Source organism: Apium graveolens, chromosome 2 (assembly GCF_009905375.1).
Source record: "Apium graveolens cultivar Ventura chromosome 2, ASM990537v1, whole genome shotgun sequence".
NCBI classification, from domain to species: Eukaryota; Viridiplantae; Streptophyta; class Magnoliopsida; order Apiales; family Apiaceae; genus Apium; species Apium graveolens.
In genome coordinates, this window is record NC_133648.1 from 156,438,496 (window position 1) to 156,463,830 (window position 25,335).

The window sequence follows — 25,335 nt, forward strand, 5'->3', positions numbered from 1 at the left end:
GGGCTTCCACAGTGTGTTTGTATACATCTCGACGGCTGTGTGTCAGCTTTCACTGTTCAACTGCTGTTTGAATTCTTCATATGATCATCTGTCGACTTTCAGAACATCCGTTGATGGTTTAATTGATCATCTGTCGACTACTATATTAAACATCCGGTGATAGTCATTTGATCATCCGTCGATGGCTTTGTTAAACATCTGTCGGTAGCTATTTTGGCACTTGACTCTTTTTCACTTATGCAGAATTACAAGACATCATTTATGTACAATTAATCAACCTATTCTGCATACTACAGATTCTATACAAAGGTGCATACATAACTGTGCTACAAACTTATTATTACATAAGCTACACACTCGATGGATAATAAGTTAATCATCCGCCGGGACTATAATGAGTTATCCGTCGGGACTATAATTCTTATCTGTCGAGTGCTACATAATTTCACTAATTAAAATCTACTTAGATGTTTTGTTTATAAAATCATCAAGTACACAACATATGCACAACATGGTGAATTGATGGACAATGAACTCTGAAGTGACTAAACAATTTTGATGCAGTTTGTCTCCAGCACAACACTTTGCCAGGCTCTGGTCTTGATCCAACTAAGAGCCTCTTTAAAGGCAATACCTTCAGCCAAAACAGGAGTGATCCTACCCCTCCGACATCCTGTATTTGCATTTATTAGTCTACTAGTGTGATCTCGAGCGACACATGCATAACCATACCTACCATCATTGTCAAAAAGTGCAGCATCGACGTTTATCTTGATTGTTTGTCCTACAGGTTTCGTACATAGCTCTTTACCATCCATTGCATTAACACTACCAATAGACGGAACAAAATTTTTATTTTGAGCTTCTAACCACCGATCAAGAGTAGAACGTGCAGTATGAATCACTTCATCAACATGAATATAAGTACTATGCCAGACCACTGAATTCCGGGCATTCCAAATAGACCACAAAATCATTCCCATTTTAGAAATCATCCCAGTAGAACCTTGGCCCATAACTTGTTCAAGCCAGTCTGTAAAATTTGCAGACGCAATGCCTGTATCCCCTAATCCCAGAGTCTGTAAACACCACCGAGCAAATTCACATTTAACAAGACAATGCAATGTAGTTTCCACTCCCTTATTACATAAAGGACAAAGATGTGAAACCCGAACATTTTTGAAAGTAACAAGGCCCTGGTTGGTAAATAATCATTACAAGCTCTCCATAAAAAATTCCTTACCTTATGAGGAATCTTTAAATTCCATAATTTCCTCCAGAAACCTGAATTGTCATTAGGGAACCACTCACCCTTCAAGTCTTGAACTAAATTGAACACACTTTAACCGTATAAGCACCATTGTCTTCCTTATACCAGTATCGGATATCGTCTTCTTGAAAATGACTAAGAGGAGTCCCCAAAATAAGCAGCTGATCTCTATCATTAAACAGGTCCACTATCACCTCTGAATCCCACTCTCTAGCCCATATTTTCATTAAGCTAGAAACCAATTGATTTTGAAGAGCAGGGTGTTGACTAGTTACAAACGGGCACGCTGCATCCTGTAACCAGGCATCCTCAAAAATCTTTATTTTTCTTCCAGAGCCAATTCTTCATCGAGTGCCAGCCTTTATTAGGTTTTGAGTTGCCCAGATGCTACGCCAAATATAGTCGGGATTACAGCCTATACTTGCATCCAGCAAAGAGCACTTAGGAAAATAACGCGCTTTAAAAACTCTAGCAACTAAAGACTCTTCATTATTAAGCAATCGCCACGCCTGTTTTCCCAGCAAAGCAAGATTAAAGTCGTTTAGCTTTCTAAATCCCATACCTCCCACATTCTTGGGTTTGCAAAGTTTGTCCCAGCTAGCCCAGTGAATTCCCTTCCTGGTTCTTGTGTCCAACTCCCACCAGTAGTTACACATGAGCTGTTGTTAGGTCCCAATTTGTTTGTAGAAGGGGGGGTTGAATGCAAACAATACCGTTTCATCGAATAAAATGCGGAATAAAATTGTGAAACAAAATTCAAGTTAAATAAAACTTTTATTAAACTTGAAAGGTGTTACAACTACGGTATCGATTACAAGGGATTAATCTCAAATCAATTATTACAAATTTAGAATAAATTCGACATGAACTTTTTCTATTTTTGTAATTAAAAGATCAAATGCTAAAAGCGATTTGAGATTAAGTTCTAGGGATTTTAATCCGCTAGATTGATATACAAGAACAAGATAAGTAATTCTAGTGGTTTGGATTTAACATTAACAAACTAGAATATTTGATCTTGAATAAGCAGATGAATGATGAAATATTTTCTTTTGTTTTCTGCTGTGTTTTCTTGTTCTGTATGTGCTGCTCTGTTTTTGCTGAGTAGTGAGTTGATATTGTCTTCTGCTTTCTTTTAATCAATCACAGCTGAAGTTGTTGAACTGGTGTGACAATCTATTTGAGCTTGAAAGACTTTCGGTGAGACAATCTATTAGAGCTAGGAAGACAATTAAAATGAACTAGCAAGACTTTCGGTATGACTATTGATTGTCATACCGATTGTCATAGTAGTACAATTGAAATTGTTTTTCTGAATACATAATTGATTTTAATCTAATTGAAAATTCTATCAATACAATCAACTGAATTAGCAAGACATTCGGTATGACTATCAATTGTCATACCGATTGTCATACTAGTACAATCAGTTGTCTTTTTAGAATTATCACAGATTTTAATCAATTAACATTCTGAAAATCCTTAATATTAATTCTAAATTAATTAATCAATTTAATTCAATTAATCAATAAATTAATCCTTGCAGATATAATTTATTCTCTTAATTAGATTATATGACTTAATTAATTAATAGAGAATTAATACTATCCCTGAGCAGCATCCATTCTTCTGAAAATCTTCTGAAAGTCTCTGAGACTTATGAATCAATTCCGTCACTTCAATGCTGACACTCGATGTACTGTCTGGTTCATGAGTGACTAACTTTCGTGACGTTTCTTCATGTCTTGACTTTGTTGTTCTGATTGAATCCTTGTAATAAATGATACCTTGACGAGATCTCTGTCACTTGATTAAATCCACGATCTTGATTTATATCACTGAGGCATGATCAAATTCTTGAACTTCTTCCAGTGAATCTTCAAGTCTGCAGATGAACAATGTTTCTTTATTCTTTGACAGATGTTACTTTGTGAGATCTCTCTGATGCTTGATCCACTATTTACTTATTACATTCTTATTTGAGTTGAGTTAAATACTCGAATAAACGAGTAGGCTATGACATATGCCTTTCAATCTCCCCCTATTTGCTTGTTAGACAATAACAACAAATACCTAGAGGATAACTCAACTAACAAATAAGAAAAAGATATAAACAGTAATGTAAAGTAAATAGCAGAAAAGTTCTGGATTATATTTAACATTTTCCAGATTCCAAATGAAATTTACAAGTGAATACAAGATAGATGTTCCTCTAGCCTGAACATATAACTACATTAGACTATCTTGATTCATAACGCTCTAATCATATTACATTGAGTTTTGAGCTAATTGACTTTAGTTGTCTTCTCTTCTGACTTCACCTTCTTCTAAATCTTGAAGCAATTCCTTGTCAAAGATACGATCTTTTTCTGAAGTGAAGCTTGCAGGTCTGACTGGTTGAACTCCAACTGTCTTCAACTTATTCTTGAGTTGATTGTACCTTTTAACATTCTTCTCACAATAAGCTTGAATCAAGTCAGCAGCTTGAGTCTTCAACATGGATGAATATCCAGCAGTTCTCAAATGATGTTCCATCCAGACCAGATGCTTAGCTGAGTAGTCTTTAAGAGATTGTACATCTAGCTGACAGATTTGAAGACAATCAGACTTAAAGAATCTCACCTGATGAGGATTGTTGACCACTTGAGGACTAGCCCTGCTGGCAAACTCTTTAAGCCTTTCCCGAAGAACTTCATTCAACTCTGAGCTTCTTTTCACTTTGTTTAAAAGAACCCAAATCTCTGACAACGAACGATTCTCAAATAGATGAAGTGACACCTTGAATGATCCTTCACTCTGACAATATACAAAAATGCTCATCTCATTTAGGGATCTATCAAAAGCAGCTGTGATCCTTGAGACTTCAGTCTTGATAGCATTCATGTACATGTCATTGTTAGGATTTGAGATTTCCAGCTTGTCAAGAAGATGTAAGAACTGCCTATCATTGTTAGTGCATAGCTGAGGCATATCGAGTACTCTCCTAGCTTCATCCCACTTTCCACCAATCTTCAGTCTGACATCTCTTCTCCTTTCTTGAGCTTTAATGTCATGAAGACGTTGCTTTTGAAGAGTTTCTGTTCTTTGTATGTCTTTTCTCCTATCAATGATCTGTGAGACCTTCTTGAGTTCAGCTTCTTTTCTTTGCATCTCTGACTGCTCTTTCTGAAATTCTTTCTCAAATCTAGGATCCACTGTATCTTCTTCTTCCCAATCTTCAAAATCACTTTCTTCTTCAGCTTCAAATAACCCATCTTTATCTTCCTGAATTGGTTCAGTGGGAATGTCAAAAATATCGAAGTCATCCTGTTCTCCACTGTAGTAGGCATCATCAGCCTTTCCTTTATCTCCAGCAGAAGTATCTTTTTCTTTCCCTTTGGAACTACTCCCTTTCTTCTCCCCCTTAGTTGAGGGATCCTCTACTGACTTTCCTTTGAAACCTCCACCACTTCCAGAGCCTGATCCTCCACCAGACGGTCCTTCAAAATAAGCTCTTTGTTCTTCATTAGGGCAATGAGAATTCTTGATCATGTAATATAAGTGCTTCATGCCTTCATTTAGATGTTCCATGCCCGTCTCTATCTTTAGAAATCTTGAGTTGTCCAGTGAATGATTCATCTCAACGAGGTCTTCAAGAGAAGTCATTCTTGTATGTAGGGAGCAGAAGTTGGATATGTCATCAGCTGATAAATTTGGAGTGTCCTGAATAGAATTGAGCTTTGGTAGTACAGTAGTCTTTAAATCTGAGATGTCATTCCTTATGATTGCAAGCTGATTGTCGACAGAGGTGGAAGAAGAAGACCGTTCAACCACTTGTGCTTTGAATGCTTGAGCTTCAGCTTGACTTTTAGCAAGTTCTTCTTTCAGGGCAGCAATCTGAGCTAACAGGTTGACAGTATCAGTGTCTGTGTGTGCTCTCACCTGAAGTTCACTCGTATTTGGTTCACTCATCTCACGTGCATGTGTTTCTCTCAATATGATTGCTCGTGAGGAGTCTTCCAATTGCTGTTCTTGTGTACCTGCATTAAAAATCACCCTAGCCTCTTCAAGAGAGGTCAGTGGTGGTGCAATGGGAATTCGCGAGTCCCGATCCTCAGTCAATGCTATCAAATCTTTTGGAATAGATGTCTGAATTGCTTCAGGGATAGATTGACCGAGTTGCCCTCCACTTTCTCCAGATAAATCTGCGAGTGGAGAATCCCATAAGGGAGCCAGAGTTGTTGGATCTGGGAGGGGAGAAAATGACTCTATTAAAGATGGCGGAGAGTCAGATTTTCCCTCTGAAGCATGTGACTGCTCTTCTGCCGTAACTATGGCAGGCACTGTAACCAACTCGACGTGCACTCCTCTCTGGGTGTCCTGAGTATTATCTGGGGAAGTGTATGGTTCCATTGTGAGTAATGGAATTGTGCTTGACTCAGTACAAGATGCCATGGCCCGATGGCGAATTTCAATAGATGCATCCTGTTGAGAGAATGCCTCTAGTAACTGTTCATTGGCCATTTCAAAGTCCATGTCCTGTTGGGAGGACAAGGATGGGCTTTCAGATGCCTCAGAATAGGTTTTTCTTTTCTTAGGAGGAGGCAGAGCTGAGGGTTCACTCATATTTGACATTGTACTACTTCCTAGTAATCTTCTGGGTAACATTTTAGACAGTGGGGGAGAGGGTGAGATAGAATGAGACTCTGTGTTTAGCTCTATGACCTGGGATTGAAGCTGTGGTTCTACAACTTCATGGTCAGCCCTATCAACCACTGAGGGTCTGTTAACAGAAGTAGGAAGAGAGTGAGAGTGAGGAGTTACTACCTGTAATGGAAGAGCCTGGGTGGCTTGAACCACTGGAGGTTGAGGTTGCTGTTCATGGCCGGGAAGATTAAAAATAGGTAAGGGAATATAATTGGCCATGAAAGCAGATACAAGTACTGGTACTTGCATAAATTTGAAGGTTGTGTCTTGGCGAGTGTAAATCTTTTTGCTAACTGGTGGGGGTTCGGTTACAGCAGAGTTAGCAAAAAGTGCTTTGTGTTCAGGGGTGAGTAGATGATCTGCTATAAGCATAAGAAAACGAGCATAGTAACATGATACCCTACGATTTGTAGAATGATCACGTAAAGCAGAAGTTAGACGTCTCAAGAGAATGGGAAAAAGTAGTTTGCCAAAATTGATTCTTTGATTGAAAACAACCGCAAGACCAATATACTGCAGGGTGGAAGTAATGTTATGAAAATTAGATTTTGTGCAGTTGGCAAACACTTTGGAAAGTGTATCGAAGAATATATCCCATTCAGACACCAAATTTGATTTAGAAAGTTTGGTTAAATTGATCACCCCCTGATAGTGAATAGCATTGAAAAAATTTGTGATATCATTTTCAGAGGGTAAATTACAGAAATTGTCAAGTGGAAAATTTAGCGCACGATTGACGACTGTTTCATCAACTACATACTGTGTGTTTGCCACGGTGAATGAAAAAGATTTTGAATCATCGGCCACAGTAGAGGTTGTGCAAATCAGTCTAAGTAGATCGACGTTTAAAATCACATTTGATTTAATAGCAGAGCTAACAATCGAATGATCATTTAAAAATCTAATCCAAGGCTTAAATTTTTCAACATCACATTTTTCCGGATTGAAATAACCAACTTGATTATGCGCGACAATTTGGAAATGGAGAGCCATTTTTTTTTATAAAATAATAATAAGACACAAGCTTTTCAGAATTTTAAGAATAATATTAAGAAAATTCGAATTAATTAAATTAATTTAATAATTCGAATTAAATTAATTATAATCGAAAAATTTAGACAGAAATGTATCTCGTTAAAATTCTTAAATCACTAACACAGTTTTGACACACCAAAAGACACAAATAAGAAATTAAAATTAAAATGGAATTTGAAGGGGCAAACTGATTTTAATTTGATTTTGGCGTTTTTTATAATAACTTTTATTTTTCAGAAAATTCAACAGCACTTCTTTATGTATATACTTATATGTATATATCACTAAAGTGATGATTAAGTTTGCTGAGTAAAAACTCGAGCAAGGAAATAACAGGTTTTTGGTTTGGTTCTTGTTCGAGGAGAGAGAAGAGAGAAAAAGAGAGTGAAAAACTGTTCAAAATTCTTGAAAATGAACTGTTATGTTGAAAATGATTTAACATAACACAGCAAAAGCCTTATATAACAGCTGGTATGACAATCCGGGATTGTCATACCGATTGTCATACCAGGCAAAAGAAGGAAAAGAAACAAATACAAATAAAAATAAAAATAAATAACTGGTATGACAATCTGATAGTCATACCGATTGTCATACCAGTACAAAATAAAACAATATAATTCTGATATTAATTTTATTACTGGCATGACAATCAATAGTCATACCGATTGTCTTGCCAGTTATAAAATTAATCTGATTTTAAAATAAGCAATCATTATTACTAAAATGACTTTCAGCAAGACAATTTCAATTGTCTTGCCGATTGTCTTTCTAGAATAAGATAAAATAAGCATTAACAGATTTATATTTACATGTTTACTGAAATGATTTTCAGCAAGACAATTTTAATTGTCTTGCCGATTGTCTTTGCAGTAGAAAAACAAAATGAATATGTACAGACAACTATTAATGTACTGAAACTTTATTACAAAATAGTAAAACTGAAATAAATACTTAAAATTTTTACAGAAAATAAAGACAATATTTCAGAATTAATTATTTTTATTCCAAAAATAGATTTCTGTTGAATTTTAGCAAATAAAATTCATAGAAAAATATTTTTAGAGGAAATAAAATATTCTGAGATATTTTAAATTAACAAGTAGAGTAAATAACATAGATAAGATAATATATATTACATAGAAATAAGCAAGAAATATGATAAAATGATAAAATAAATTTGCAAATGAATTTTTCATTTATGAAAAATTCATTTGTAAATTCATTCAAGAACAGATTCCAGATATTAATTAAATTAATCACTAAAACTATTTAACATGCCCAATTTACCAACTAATCTGGTAAATGTGGATTCGTCAAGTGGTTTAGTGAAAATATCTGCTATTTGTTCTTCTGTTGGAACAAAAAATAGTTCAACAGTACCATTCATGACGTGCTCTCTAATAAAATGATACCTGATGTCAATGTGCTTTGTCCTCGAGTGCTGCACAGGGTTGTTGGTGATGGCTATTGCACTTGTGTTGTCACATAAAATAGGAATCTTGTTCAATACAGAGCCATAGTCTCGTAGTTGGTTTCTAATCCACAAGATCTGAGCACAGCAGCTTCCAGCAGCAATATATTCAGCCTCGGCCGTTGAGTTGGAAACTGTTTGCTGTTTCTTGCTGTACCATGAGACTAGCCTGCTTCCTAAGAATTGACAAATCCTGAGGTGCTTTTCCTATCAACAACACTTCCTGCATAATCTGAATCTGTATATCCGACAAGGTTAAAACCAGATTCTTTAGGGTACCAAATACCTAGATTTGGTGTTCCCTTAAGATATCTTAAGATTCGTTTAACAGCAACGAGATGAATATCTCTAGGATCCGCTTGGAACCTTGCACATAGGCATGTAGCATACATAATATCTGGTCTACTTGCAGTAAGATAGAGTAACGAGCCAATCATACCTCTGTAGCTTGTGACATCTACCTTAATGGAGTTTTCACATGGTCCAAGCTTGACAGCTGTAGTTGATGGAGTCCTTGCTGATGCAGAATCCTCTAGATTGTATTTTTTTTGAGGAGTTCCTTGAGATACTTGGATTGACAAATAAATGTTCCATCTAACCTTTGATTTACTTGTAATCCAAGAAAGAACTTCAGCTCTCCCATCATGCTCATTTCAAACTTGCTGTGCATTAACTTAGCAAATCTCTTACAGAGATTATCATTAGTAGACCCAAATATTATATCATCCACATAGACTTGGACTAATATAGTATCATTCTTATGTTTTTTAGAAAAGAGAGTTTTGTCTATGACACCTCTAATAAAGCTATTTTCAATAAGAAATTCAGAGAGAGTGTCATACCATTTTCTTGGTGACTGTTTTAGCCCATAGATAGCCTTGAAAAGAAAGAAGACAAAATCCATATGATCTGGATCTTCAAAACCAGGAGGTTGCTCTACATATACCTCTTCATCCAGCTTTCCATTCAGAAAGGCGCTCTTGACATCCATTTGATAAACTTTAAAGTTTGAAAATGCTGCGAATGCCAGAAATATCCTGATGGCCTCAAGTCTAGCCACTGGAGCATAGGTTTCATCATAATCAATACCTTCAGCTTGAGAATACCCTTTAGCTACCAGTCTTGCTTTGTTTCTTGTAACCACACCATCTTCATCTAGTTTATTCCTGAATACCCACCTTGTACCAACAGCTTTCTTGTGTACAGGCCTAGGTACCAGTTTCCAGACTTGTTGACTTTCAAACTGATTGAGTTCATCTTGCATAGCAATCACCCAATCTGGATCAGTCAGTGCTTCTTCAATTTTCTTAGGTTCCATCTCAGAAAGAAATCCTGAGAACAGACACTCATTTTGAGTAGCACGTCTAGTTCTGACTCCAACATCTGGATCACCAATAATCAACTCAAAAGGGTGAGCTTTATTCCAGACAGTCTGTCTTGGAAGATTTGATCTTGATGATTCGCCTTGAAATTCATTGTGATGTTGTGTCCTACTAGATGATCCTTCAGCATCTCCCCCTGAGTTGTTGTCATGTTGACTTGAAGATTCTCCGTCAGTAGCAGTGGTATCTCCATTGTTTCCAGAGTTTCCATCACTATTACCTTGAGTATTATCAGGATTAACAGGTTCTTCAACAGCAACAACCTCAGGTTCTTGACCATGTTCTGACTCTGAATCTGACGTATCATCAAACTTCAGTTTCTCAGAAGGATCTTCAGTTTGGATACTAGGGAGTTTAGTGTCATCAAATATAACATTGACACTTTCAGTTACTTTGTGTTGATCAATGATATACACTCTATATGATCTTCTTCCATATCCAACAAAAATACCCTCATATGCCTTTGCCTCGAACTTACCACGACGATCATCTCCATCCTTGAGCATGAAGCATCTGGCACCAAATACATGAAAGTATTTGATAGAAGGTTTCTGTTCATTCAAAATCTCATAAGGAGTTTTCATGAAGTCTTTGTTGATTAGAGTTCGATTCTGAGTATAACATGCAGTATTGACAGCTTCAGCCCAAAAGTACATTGGAAGACCTGATTCATTTAACATCGTTCTTGCAGCTTCAATCAATGTACGATTCTTCCTTTCTACCACTCCATTTTGCTGAGGGGTTGTAGGAGCTGAAAATTGTCTGGTAATCCCTTTGTCTGTACAGAATCCATTTAGAAGTGCATTCTTGAATTCTGTTCCATTATCTGACCTTATTGCTCTAACAGGGACGTTAGAATCTAACTCAATCATCTTGATATGATCAATCACAACTTGTGGTGTTTCATCCTTAGAGTGAAGAAATAAAACCCACGTATACTTGGAATAGTCATCAACTATCACAAGACAGTAACACTTCTTTGACATAGAAAGGATATTAACTGGACCAAATAAATCCATGTGCAATAATTGCAGAACACCAGTTATGGAAGATGTGTCAGTGCCTTTGTGACTTTCTTTCTTTGACTTTCCTTTCTGGCAAGCCTCACATAGTCCTTCTGGAGAGAATTCCAGCTGAGGCAGACCTCTTACCAATTCTCTTTTGACAAGAGAATTCATTGTCTTGAAATTGAGATGGGAAAGTCTCTTGTGCCATAGCCAACTCTCGTTTGACGATGCTTTTGCATAGAAACAATTGACTTCAAGATTGCTTCCAGAGTTCATGTCAGCTACGAACAGATTTCCTTTCCGTATTCCCATTAAGGAGGGTTTTTCACTTTTCTTGTGCAGAATCTGACACTTCAGCTTGTCGAATAAAACATTGTAGCCGTTGTCACAGAACTGACTAATGCTAAGCAGATTGTGTTCAAGTCCTTGCACAAGATATACATTTTCAATGATAACATTTCCAGCTTGCAAACAGCCATATCCCTCCGTTAAACCTTTGCTGTTATCTCCAAAGGTAACCACTGGGCCAGCTTTCTCAACCACATTTGATAGCAGGGCTCTATCTCCGGTCATATGTCTTGACGATCCACTGTCAAGAATCCACACTACCGGTTGTACCTGTTTAATGCCCTGCAATACAAATGGATTAGAACTTCTTCGGAACCCAAGCTTGGCTGGGTCCGGCATACTTGTAAAATTGGCCTTTATCAGGCAAAACAACATTCTTAATTTCACTATTCTCAACATTCTCAATGACTGAACATTTGACTTTTAAAACAGCCTTATCAGATTTATGTTTAGGCTTAGGCACAAATGTCTCCTTTCTAGCTTTAGGAGGACTAGCAGTCTTAGACCTATCATGCTTTCTATTATTCACATGCTGACGAGGAGTAGTCTTATCATTAGAAGCATGCTTACCATTAAAATAAGCAAACAACAGATTAAAAGCACAAGACATACAATCAGGAACACCACATGCTTTATGAGAAGGATTAACAATAGGCAACTTATGCATGGTAGACATGGCATTTGTGTTATCCAACTCATGTGTGTCTGAGTTAGTCTCAGTTGCTTTCACAACCTTGACTGGAACTTTTGACACACTTGACTTGGAGACAGCTTTCCCATTAGCATTATCTTCAGCACGGATTTCTTCTTGAATAATAAAAGAGGTCTCATCAAATGGTTCAGCAATTGATTCCTTATAGAGGGGTTCATCAACACCCTTAAGCACATATGGTACTTCCCTGCCTTTAGCACATACATGAGGAGGGGAGTTTATGCCTAATTTTCCAATAGCAGCATTGTAATCATAACCTATTCCATGTGTTTGATTAACAGCTTGCTTATTGTAAAACTCTTTGGACTTCGAACAAGAATTGAAGTAAGCTTTAACCTTAGCCTCAAGACCGGTGATCTTGTCTTTGAGAATAGTTTCGAGTTGTCTATAACAGTCAACTCTATTCTCTAGAAAAGATACTTGGTCTTTAAGTTTATCTTGATTAATGTGCACAAGTCTTAATTCATTGACCTCTTTCTCAAGGTCTTTGATTTGTTGATTTAACAATTCATTATCACGACGAGCACAATCTAAGTTACCTCTTAGATGATAAACCATTTCAGCATCAGAAAGTTTTACCTCTTTTCTTGACGATGAGGTGCTTGCATCACTAGCCATGAGAGCAAGATTCCCAACTTCTTCATCTTCACTGTCAGTATCATCCCAGCTTCTTCCCTTTGCCAGGTACGCCCTTTCAGATTTACTCTTCTGATTAGAATCGTAAGAGTTCTTCCTTGCTTGTTTTGGCTTCCTGCATTCTGTGGCAAAGTGTCCCAACTCATTACAGTTGAAGCATCGAATGGTGCTTCGATCAACCATCCCTGTTTTATACCCACCACTGCTGGTGTTAGAGGATGAAGATCCACCTTTCTGGAATCTGTTGTAGTTGGACTTGTACTTGAACTTGGGATTCCTTTTGAATCTGACATTTGAGAATCTCTTGACAATCAGGGCCATTGACTCATCCTCCAATTGCTCCAGTTCTTCCAAGGAATAATAATCATCTCCTGATTGATTTGTAGTAGGTGAATCAAATTCTGCTACTATCACATTATCTTCAACCTTGGAAGACTGTACCATTCTATCTGACTGTTGAGATTGTTGTTGATATAGTGGTTGTTGTTGTTGTTGTTCATCAGCTACCAGAGCAGTAGACGTGCTGACCACTCTTCCTTTCCCGTAAACTTCCTTCTGCTGAATCTGCTCCAACTCATAAGTCTTTAACACACCATATAGCCTTTCCAAAGAAATCTCACTCAGATCTCTTGCTTCTCTTATGGCAGTGATTCTATGTTCGAGATGAGTTGGCAGTGTTAAAAGGAACTTTTTATTGACCTCCCTGATGGAATAGTATTTACCATTAATGTTCAGGTTGTTGATCAATGCATTGTACCTCTCAAACACTTCAGTGATTCCTTCTCCTGGATTAGATTTAAAGTATTCATACTCAGAGGTTAGGATTTCTAGTTTGTTCTCCCTAACTTCCTCTGTGCCTTCATTAATAATCTCAATAGTTTCCCAGATATGTTTAGAATCTTTACAATTCATCACATGTCTGTTCATTAGGGGATTAAGGGAATCTACTAAGATTAATTGAAGGCTAGCATCCAGGGAAGCTTCTTCTATTTCAGCAGGAGAGAAGTCCTCAGGATCCTTCACATAAGTTCTCGCTTTGGTGATCACCACATCATTCTCTATTACCTCTGGTTCAATAACCATAGGAATTTTTGGACCCTTCTTCAACACTTGCAAATATTTGGGATTAGCAACCTGTAAAAACAGTAGCATCTTCTTCTTCCACATCACATAATTTTCTTTATCGAAAAGTGGAATTTTAACGGTTCCAACTTTTTGTGTAGTCATTATGAATTTTTGAGTGAATAAAAATTCAAGAAGTGAAAGAAACACAAAAGTCTAGGATCTTGATTTGTACGTTAATCAGAAGGCTCTGATACCAATTGTTAGGTCCCAATTTGTTTGTAGAAGGGGGGGTTGAATGCAAACAATACCGTTTCGTCGAATAAAATGCGGAATAAAATTGTGAAACAAAATTCAAGTTAAATAAAACTTTTATTAAACTTGAAAGGTGTTACAACTACGGTATCGATTACAAGGGATTAATCTCAAATCAATTATTACAAATTTAGAATAAATTCGACATGAACTTTTTCTATTTTTGTAATTAAAAGATCAAATGCTAAAAGCGATTTGAGATTAAGTTCTAGGGATTTTAATCCGCTAGATTGATATACAAGAACAAGATAAGTAATTCTAGTGGTTTGGATTTAACATTAACAAACTAGAATATTTGATCTTGAATAAGCAGATGAATGATGAAATATTTTCTTTTGTTTTCTGCTGTGTTTTCTTGTTCTGTATGTGCTGCTCTGTTTTTGCTGAGTAGTGAGTTGATATTGTCTTCTGCTTTCTTTTAATCAATCACAGCTGAAGTTGTTGAACTGGTGTGACAATCTATTTGAGCTTGAAAGACTTTCGGTGAGACAATCTATTAGAGCTAGGAAGACAATTAAAATGAACTAGCAAGACTTTCGGTATGACTATTGATTGTCATACCGATTGTCATAGTAGTACAATTGAAATTGTTTTTCTGAATACATAATTGATTTTAATCTAATTGAAAATTCTATCAATACAATCAACTGAATTAGCAAGACATTCGGTATGACTATCAATTGTCATACCGATTGTCATACTAGTACAATCAGTTGTCTTTTTAGAATTATCACAGATTTTAATCAATTAACATTCTGAAAATCCTTAATATTAATTCTAAATTAATTAATCAATTTAATTCAATTAATCAATAAATTAATCCTTGCAGATATAATTTATTCTCTTAATTAGATTATATGACTTAATTAATTAATAGAGAATTAATACTATCCCTGAGCAGCATCCATTCTTCTGACAATCTTCTGAAAGTCTCTGAGACTTATGAATCAATTCCGTCACTTCAATGCTGACACTCGATGTACTGTCTGGTTCATGAGTGACTAACTTTCGTGACGTTTCTTCATGTCTTGACTTTGTTGTTCTGATTGAATCCTTGTAATAAATGATACCTTGACGAGATCTCTGTCAGTTGATTAAATCCACGATCTTGATTTATATCACTGAGGCATGATCAAATTCTTGAACTTCTTCCAGTGAATCTTCAAGTCTGCAGATGAACAATGTTTCTTTATTCTTTGACAGATGTTACTTTGTGAGATCTCTCTGATGCTTGATCTACTATTTACTTATTACATTCTTATTTGAGTTGAGTTAAATACTCGAATAAACGAGTAGGCTATGACATATGCCTTTCAGCTGTTCAATTTCTTTACACATTTGCAACTGTAATAGAAAGACACTCATAACATACGTAGGCAGTGCTTGAACCACTGTTTTAAGTAAGATTTCCTTTCCAGCTTTATTCATTAACTTCCCATCCCAACTAGATACACTCTTTTTAATTCTTTCTTTCAGATATCCCAGAACTGCACTTTTATTCCGGCCCAAAGTATTTGGCAGACCAAGATATGTACTGTGTTCAGTTGCCTCATTCATCTCCATTAGGCTGCAGACCTCCATTCGAGTCATGTCACTAAAAAATATGGAAGACTTCTTCCTATTAACTTGATGTCCCGAAACAGTCTCAAACGCATGAAGAAGCTGACGGACTTTTATAGCCTCAGTGATCGTTGCTCTATAATACAAATAACTATCATCCGCATACAACATATGAGAAATTGAGGGAGCATAATTAGCTACCTTGCAACCATGAAGCCAACCCTTGTTTATATAACTGTTAATGAGAGCAGTAAACCCCTCATGACATATTATAAAAAGATAGGGCAAAACAAGATCACCTTGGCGAATATCTCTCGTTGGCAAAATAGGACCCATATCTTTCCCCCTGAGTGATATTGTATGTGACTGTTGTCATACAATGCATCACAAGTCTAACCGACTTCACATCAAATCCCATTTTCCTCATTATAGCTTCCACAAAACACCATTCGACCCGATCATAAGCCTTACTTTTGTCTAACTTAACAGTCATATAACCATCTTTCCCTACTTTCTTCCTCTTAAAGTAGTGTAAGACCTCAAAAGAAACCATTATATTGTCTGTAATCAATCTCCCAGAGATAAAAGCACTCTGATTAGGGGAAACCACTAGATTCAGAATAGGTTTCATGCGATTTGCAAGGACTTTTGAGATAAACTTATAAGTCACATTGCATACCGCAATTGGTCTTAAGTCCCCCGTGTTTATAGGAACTTTCTTTTTTGGGATAAGAACAGTATTGGTTGCATTCAGAATATTACCAAACTGTTCAAACTCAAAAAAATCACGTATCAGTTTTACTAGGTCCTCCCCAACTATGCTCCAATACTTCTGGAAAAAAACCCGGGGTCATACCATCAGGCCCCAGGGCTTTGTCTGGGTTCATTTGGAAAAGAGCATACTTCACTTCATCAACTTGAACTGGTCTAAGCAGATCTGTATTTACCTGATCTGATATGGTTCTTTGCATATTATTCAAAATCTCCTCCCAATGAGTATTCGAGGCAGAAAATATTTGAACAAAATAGTCTATCATCAGTTGATCTAGACCATTCGACCAATCCTGCCACTCCCCATCACTGTTTTGTAAACACTTGATTTGGTTATTCTTTTTCCTGGTGCTAGCAGAAGAGTGGAAAAATTTACTGTGCTGGTCTCCGTATTGCAGCCAAAGCTGTTTTGACCTTTGGCACCAGTAAATTTCCTTTTGAACCAAAACCTCTTTCAGCTTATTCTATTTTTCAGCATATAAACGAGTAGAAACCTCATCCCGCCTTTGCTTTAGATGTTTCAATCTATGCTTGCAATCTCGAATTCTTTGTGTAAAGTTACCAGTAATTTCTTTGCCCCAAACTTCCAACTGTGCTTGACAGACTAGGAGCTTTTGATTAAGCGCAGATTCCTTATTTGTGTCCCAACAATGCAGCACAATATCTTTACACATTGGCTCACGGAGCCAAACGTTCTCAAATCTAAACCTCCTGGTTTTTGGATTAGATATGCATTTATTCAGTGCTAAGAAAATAGGAGTGTGATCTGAAGTTGATACCTCCATGTTGAACATTGTTGCCTCCTTGTGAATATCTAACCACTGTTGATTAACCAAAGCTCTGTCCAGACGTAATTCAACCCAGAAATTTGTGCCCTTAGATTTCTCGCAAGTAAACGAGTAGCCCACTAGATCCATATCAATGAGATTACAATCCATAACTGCTTCATTGAAGACCTGTAATAGCCATTATGGATACCTCCTACCGCTCTTTTGTCTTCATGGGAGAGAATGTTATTAAGATCGCCGATAACGCACCATGGTAAATTTGATTGCTGACTAAGTAATCGAAGTAAGTCCCACGTGGTTCTCCATAATCTCTTATTAGGTTCACCATAGAATCCATTTAAGCGCCATTCAGAACAACTCACTATGCTTACTACTGCATCAATATGGTTCTTCGAGAAGCTTGTTATACTAACTTCATTCTCATGCCGCCACAAAAGAGCTATTCCCCCACTTCTTCCTAAAACATCAACTGAAAACGAACTCTCAAAACCAACCAAATCTCTAACTTTATCAACCTTTTCCTTCATACATAAAGTCTCACAGAGAAATATTAGTTGGGGTTTCTTCTGAATAACCATATCCTTAAGGAACTGGACAGCCCGTGGGTTTCCAAGCCCACGATAGTTCCATGCTAACGTACTCATGATTCTTGGCAGACCCCTCCCTGGAGGCCTGCCGCTTGCAAGTTTTTTGAAAGCCCATAATTAGCATATAATGGGTTTTTGTCATCTGCCCTATTGGGCCTTTTCCTCTTTGGATCATTAAAAATATAGTCCACATCCTCCTCTATCCTGTTTACATCAGTTTCGGCATTCAAATTAATATTATCTCCAAAATTCCCTCCGTTGTAACAGACTTCCCCGAAATATTAGCAACATATCCCTTAAAATTAGGATCCTGATTTTCAGTTCCACTTTTTCCGCCGTCACCTTCACTTATGGCTGTATTCCCCATATTCACATTTTGCTCCTTCTCTAATTGCTGCAGAGCTGATCCTGACCTCAACCATTTAGAATCAGTTAAGTATTGTTGTCTCCTTGGCTTTTCTTTCATCCAAGGTCCATATGGCTTTGTCAAATCATTGACTGGGGATTCAAATATCTTCGCACAGAACTTATCAGCATGTCCAAGCAAACTACAAATAAAACAGAATGTAGGAACATGTTCATATTGGAAATTAATCCAAAACCATGTACCCCCTGACTTCTTGATTTTCATTCTCCGTTTCATTGGTTTATCAATCTGTATTCTTACTCGTATATGCAAGTATTCTCTCCACACACCTACAAAATTATTCCTTTCTGATTGCAAAAACTCCCCTATATAGTTGCCAACATTCTTACATACTCTCTCTGTCATGAACCCCGGTTGGATATCATGTTACTGAACCCAGAAATCCAACTTATTTATTTGCATCATCCTTGGATTGCCTCCTTCCTTCATCCGCTCGAACACCAACTGCATCCTATCATACGTCCATGGAGAACCTTCAATAACTCTATTAATATCCACATCATGATAGAATTGAAACAAGAAGAGATTTGACTCTAAACTTTTGATGTAGACTCCTTTCCCTGGTTTCCACAATGACGCCAAGAAGTGTTGCATCTTGTCAAAATTAATAGATCTATCTGATAAGAAACGTCCCACCAAATACCGTCTCGTATCTATCCCCCTTTCTAATACCTCTTCCTCTGCATACACTATTCCCCCCTCATCTTCTTCCTCCAAACTGATAGCTGCGTATTTATCTACTAGATCTTCCATAAGAGATTGAACAAAACAATTTAGAAAAACATGAAAAAAGAATAACGAAAACTGTTTATAGAGAACGAGAGAAAACCATGTCAGTTGACATGAACAAATTTTTTTTCAAATTTATGTTAGGTAAAAAAAGGAAGAAAAAAAAAGCACAACAGTTACTTAAACTATACTATTACTGAAAAATTAGGGCAGTATATCTTTAATGCTACTGTGTTAGTTTGCTTTAATTAAATAAAGACACTCTTATTCTTTTTTCTTACTTAATATTTTCTTTAGTTGAAACTTCTCTTAAATGGCCATGGGTATTCTATACTAGATACAACAATAATATTTTTTCTACATTCTTGTTTAGGGTCAAAGTTACTATTTAATATTTGCATTCGATTTGGATAAGCTATTTTCAAACATTATTGTTTAGGATTAATAAGCTATTCTCTACCATTCTTGTTTAGGATTAATGTTACTATTTAATATTTGCATTCAATTTGAATAAGCTATGACCTACATGATCATAGTAGAGTCTCTTCCATATATAATAGGAGAAGATGGTGAGAAAATTCATGAGTATTATTCTTATTGAAATGACTTTTATCCTTATATGTGTTATTTATTGGAAAAAATATTATTCTAGGGAATCAAATCTAGGTCTTACGATTGTTTTGTAAGAGCTCTAACCTTAAATCATATGTATTTTTAATCATACACATATTAGATATGCTTGTGTGTCTTTAAATGAATATATATTTGGTATTTCAATTATTAAGACTTACTAATAATTTATAATTATACTTTTCTTTTACATTTGCTACTTTTTATCATATTATTATATAATATTTTTTTAATTAACATATATGTAATATTTCGTTAAATACACACGATATGTAGCAGGGTTAATCAAATTGAAATCAAGTATTATATATTTACGATGGAATATATACATAAATATATATAATAGTTTAATAGATATATTTTATCTTGATTTATTACTGACACCATATATTTAATTTAAATTAATTTATATATATAAATACAATAAATTATATTATTTGATTGGATCCATTCTATAATATTTATAGAAATATAATCATATTAATCACGATAAACATCAAAGAATTACTTCATAAAATTCTAAAAAGATTTATAAATGTAAACAAATAGTTTTAACAATTGAGTCGAATTTTATAAAAATAATTTTTAAAAAAATAAATAAATATTATTATTGAATTAGTATATGAAGAAAAGTTGAAATTATTCATAAATAAAAGTCATCAATGATTAAAATAACGCTATATTAATCCATATATTAGAAAACAATTCATGTATGACCTATATCAACACAGTCATCTATAACATATTTTCAAATACATATCTCATGCGACATACTTATATAACAATCTTGTATGTACACTATAATACGATATCAATAAAGCCGGACAGAGACATTGTCGATTCCAAATATAACAAGTTTCAATTACCGTACAACCATAAATATTGGACCTACACAAATTACAATTAGTATCGACAAATTTTTAACTCGAAGATTACATATACCCAAAATATCTATCATAGCAAGAATCATCAAAAACTGAAGAAAAAAAAACTAAGATACTACAAAATATTTCATCACTAAAAAGTCTAAACAATCATTGGGTATAAACTGTTTTGAGTGATATTTTTACTAGAATTCAAATAAATTATTAAGTACTATACATTTTATTTTCTAACAAAACCCATGCTAAAGTTCTTTAAAAAATAAAAGTAACTTTTTTGTCTTTTATGGTAAAATCTAAGAACAAAACTTTGTATGTGATTTTAATGGTCATATTTGTTTCTTATTTTTTTTAATTTTTAAATATATTTACACCTATTTTTAAAATTGAAAACTGAAAAAACTGATAATTAGACGACCTTAAGTCACTACAAATGGTAACTTTTTGAGATCGATGAACAAAATGATATATGGGTTTCATTTCAGTGACCAGTTTAATATTAAACATACTGAAAATATTATAAAAATACTTGATATTGTATCAAGAATATCATTCCGAAACTCCGTGCATTCCAAGTTAAAATCATAAATATATTTTGTTATCCAACACTTTGAGAAATGGAGTGTAACATGTGTCTTGTAGTACTTACCACTTACGGAGTTGACGAAAATAATAATTTCGGTACGAAGTTGAAAAAATAGAAAGATCATGAATCACCCACAAAGATGTTTTTTTTTAATATATAAAAATATATCATGTATTATACGTCAATACTTTAAAACTTTATATTTTATAATTTGTTTTCTTTTTCATAAAAGATATATAAATATAATTATAAGTCATGAATAATTACAACTTTAAGTTTCCGATTTTCAACCTACTTCTCCTATATTCGACTTGAATAATGAAAAATGTAAAATTTTCATTGCAAAATGAATTTCGTATTTTTTATTTAATATCTCACATCCAAACATCCAAAATAACAGTCGACATATATTTTGATGAGTACTAGAGAATAATTCGAAACTCGCAAGGGCTATTATGCTAGTTCAGAATTAGTTTTTTAACACCTATGATTGCCCTTTGGCGTGGTGTTTTTAAAATTTCAGACTCAAAGTTATAAAAATATGTGAATTAAAATCGGAATAAAACAAGGAACTTAATCAATTTTTGTTTATGCTTAGATAAAAGTAACAATTGATGTTAGCATTTAAGTATTCTTAGTAATTGAGAGGTTCTTATAATGACTGAAAAGGTAGGTTGAGTCTTGCATATTCGCAAGTTTTAATTGTCTTGCATATTTGCAAGTTTGTTACAGAGTTTTATTTTGGGAGTTTAAATCAAAAGCTTATTGTATACAATATTAGTAGCCTTTTATTTTCTCTTGTATGCCAACATGACAACATCAAAATCAACATTGGAAGACCTGTATTGTGACGCCCTCCAAACCCGGGGTCTAGATTTGGGGGTCACTAGCCAATAAACTATAATAAAATAATCACAGCGGAATAATATAATAAATATGACCCCTTGCATGCAACTGGATCGATCACAGATTATAGTATGGAACAGGCACTAATACAAACCAACTGTTATTACAAACCATGAGTCTAATTAGTTTTACAACTTATTCAAATTTTATTACAAACCTTTATACTATTCAAGCGTCCCAAACTGTCTACCTGGAAAACACACCAAACTATTTACAAGCACTCGACTTCTGGTCAAACTTGGGACTCAAGCCTGCTCTGGCTTAGCTGAAATATTAGAATAATAAACAAGTATGAGCGAAAGAAATGCTCAGCAAGCAGTATAAAGTTTTTAAATGAACAACAATAACAATATCTGAGTAAAATCAGAAGCTGATATAAACTTTAAAGTTTAAGCGACAGTTTAATAAAACACAATTATGCACTATGTTGTTCCTGATGATCAGTCATGAAACAACACCGGTATCCCGCAACCATACCGTAAATATAGGTATCGATATCCCGCAGCCATACCGTACCTATTGGATATCCATGAAGAAGGCATATATTCGCCTAGCAAGATATTACACTTTCGTATAATAACTCACGCTGGACCGGTGCCTCGGTCACTTGTGCTAACCAAGAATCAATTCACAAAACAATTTTGATTAAAGGAGTCGGATCAATGACATCCTTATCTATTCAACTCCCCATGTCACATGGTCCGGAGTTATCTCAACAACTGATGGCGAAATAACTAGAATAATTAGTTATTCGCTAATCTCAATTCAAAGTCTCACTGTATAGAGTATATCTGGATAGTATAGTTATTCACTATCTATCGAATCAAAAGATTGGTTCTAGCAGAATGATTGCTAGAATATGAGAATGTCAATAAATATAGGAATATTGATATTCAATATGCTATCAGAGTATTTATAAACAGTTCTTATATTTGAATATGTAAAACAATAAACTATTCTGAATTTAGAATAGGGGAGAATACTTGCATAATATAGTTCTAAATGAACATCACTTGAACGATAAGTGAAGTTAGGGTACTTGCCTGGTATGCTCGACAACTTCTTACTATAACTCTGCTTATAACTGCTGGCTACTATCTCCTTCTAACACTTGACTGCACTCCTTGCTACTCGATTCTATAAATAAAAGAACTATCTTAATTGATAGACCAAACTCAATCGACGTAACTATACGTCTTAACATCTACCCGATCGTTTATAACTAGCATGGCATTTTAAAACTGTAACAGATAGCATGTATATCACGTAACACGTAATCATGGTATTCGTATAACACGTACTCACATATTTCATGTAACACATAAGTCAGATCATTAAAAAGGTACATCTCAGTGCGTTCAGAATGAAAATTAGTTCATAATAATATTTACCGATCAGATACCGACTCAAACTGATATATATCTCACATGACATTGCAATACAAAAGAGATTAGGACTTAAAAGTATTTTTATTGGAAGCGCAATATTTTTCTGAGTCTATACGCGTTCGTTTCGTATTAAACGGACGAACGGTTTAATTATTATGAATAAAATAAGAATAAATAAATTTAAATCAATTAATAATATTATTAATTGATTTTTAAATACCAAAATATAATTTTTAAAACCTTAAAATAATTTTTAGAAATTATTTGAATTAATTATAAATAATTTACATTTATTTAACTATTTATAAATAAAATTAATTAATTTTTTTAATCAATTAATTATATTCATAAATAATTAACTAAAATAAATTATAAATAATTAAATCAAATTGTATTTTTGAAAATAATTAAAGAAAATTATTTTAGGAATTTAAAATAATTAATAACTGATTTTTAGAATTAAATAAATTGATTTTTGGAAATAGGAAAAATGATTTTTATTAAAAAGTAAAAAGAAAATCAGAAACGTTAATTGGCATTTGGGTCATCCCTTCCAATGGATCGAACAGCGGCCTGTGCGGTGGGGAAACGGCCGGAAATTCAAGAGCACCCGACGGAAACTGGAAATGATTCCAGAATCCGGCGAAGCCTCCCGGAATCCGGCGCCGCCCAGAAACCACACCACAACCTCGAATCATAGCCAAACTCGATGGGTTTTTATACTAATCATTTCCAATCTTTCCCAGGAACTCAACTGCAACCATATTAACCTCCAACTTCAATCCAAACAACAACTCCGATCAAATTCAAACATTTCCCGGCGAACCAAATCGGATTATAACCAAATCAACGCCAAAACTTGAGTTCTCGGTATCAAAATGAAGCCCATAACACATACAAACTAATCCAATCATCAAGTATAACTAAGAACATCATTATAATCCATAAAATCAAATTGAAAAATCCACAAAAACTTAGAACTCGACTTCAACACTTCGGGGATCAAACAACACATATTTATAATCAAAACGACTGGAAAACATCATCTAAAACTATCTGTAACATCAGAATCAATCAAAAATCAACACAACTCAAGAACGATTTCAAGAACAAAACTAAAAAAATCGATTTTACAGAATACTCACCCTCAATTCGTGATTCTGATATCAATAGAACGGGCTCTTAATAAGGATTATTTTGGTTACAAGAGCATCAACAGAGGATTCCTAGAACTCCCAATATCACTGAATTTGTGTTCTTGACAAGATTTTACCCCCAAAATTATATTCTTGATTTTTGGTTTTAATGAAATTAAAAGAAACTAAAATAAATAATGGCCTATTTATATCTATACAAAAATTATATCCCAAAATAAATTAAGGGTGTTTTTATCCCCTAATTACAATAATTAGGGCCCCAAAATAATAATTACGGGGAATAATTTTAAAAATGATAAAATACAAAATTAATGTCAAAATTCCCAAATATTGTGAATAATTCAAAAATATAAAAATAAAGGGTATTTGAAGTACGAATAATTTTATAAAAATAAAAAACATCGATTTTGTGGGGTTTGTCGTCCCTGTGGGGTCCCGGTCCGTTGATTTTTGAAAAACAAAAATGATCCCTAAATTACCAGAAAATCCCGAAAACACGTAAAATACATTCAAACGCACATAAAATCAAATAAAACAGGTAACTCAATAAAGATGCTAATAATACACGTCCCGATTGCAAATAAGTTCTTATAATTGTAATTTAAACATTTTTTTAATCAATCGAAAAAAAAAATTATGGCCCGCACAAAAACAAACATATCGGTTATAACATCTCATATTATAGCAACAATTACTTTAAATTTATAAAACACACAATATTTATTTATTTAACATATAATATTCACATAATTTTCCCGGATATTACATCCTTCCCCTCTTAACAGGATTCTGTCCTCAAAATCAGCCTAGGAAAACAAATGAGGATACTCGGATTGCATTTCGCTTTCCAACTCCCAAGTCGACTCTTCAACCTTGGGATTCCTCCACAAGACTCGTACTAAAGATACAGACTTATTCCTAAGTACTCTTTCTTTTTTATCTAAAATCTGCATTGGTTGCTCTACAAAAGACAAATCTTGCTGAATCTCGATTGGCTC

At 34.7% G+C, this 25,335-nt stretch overlaps 1 protein-coding gene across 1 annotated transcript; it reads right to left on the reverse strand.

Annotated features, from left to right (window-relative positions):
• Positions 1–545: 545 nt before the first annotated feature.
• LOC141695019 (uncharacterized) lies at positions 546–17,690 on the reverse strand. The gene is made up of 9 exons (XM_074499245.1): positions 17,237–17,690; positions 16,753–17,165; positions 16,167–16,253; positions 15,787–16,079; positions 15,300–15,722; positions 1,833–1,929; positions 1,651–1,779; positions 1,342–1,563; positions 546–1,079 (listed from the first exon to the last, which is right to left on the reverse strand). The coding sequence occupies exons 1-9, from the start codon at positions 17,688–17,690 to the stop codon at positions 546–548; spliced, it is 2,652 nt and encodes an 883-aa protein (XP_074355346.1).
• Positions 17,691–25,335: the final 7,645 nt, after the last annotated feature.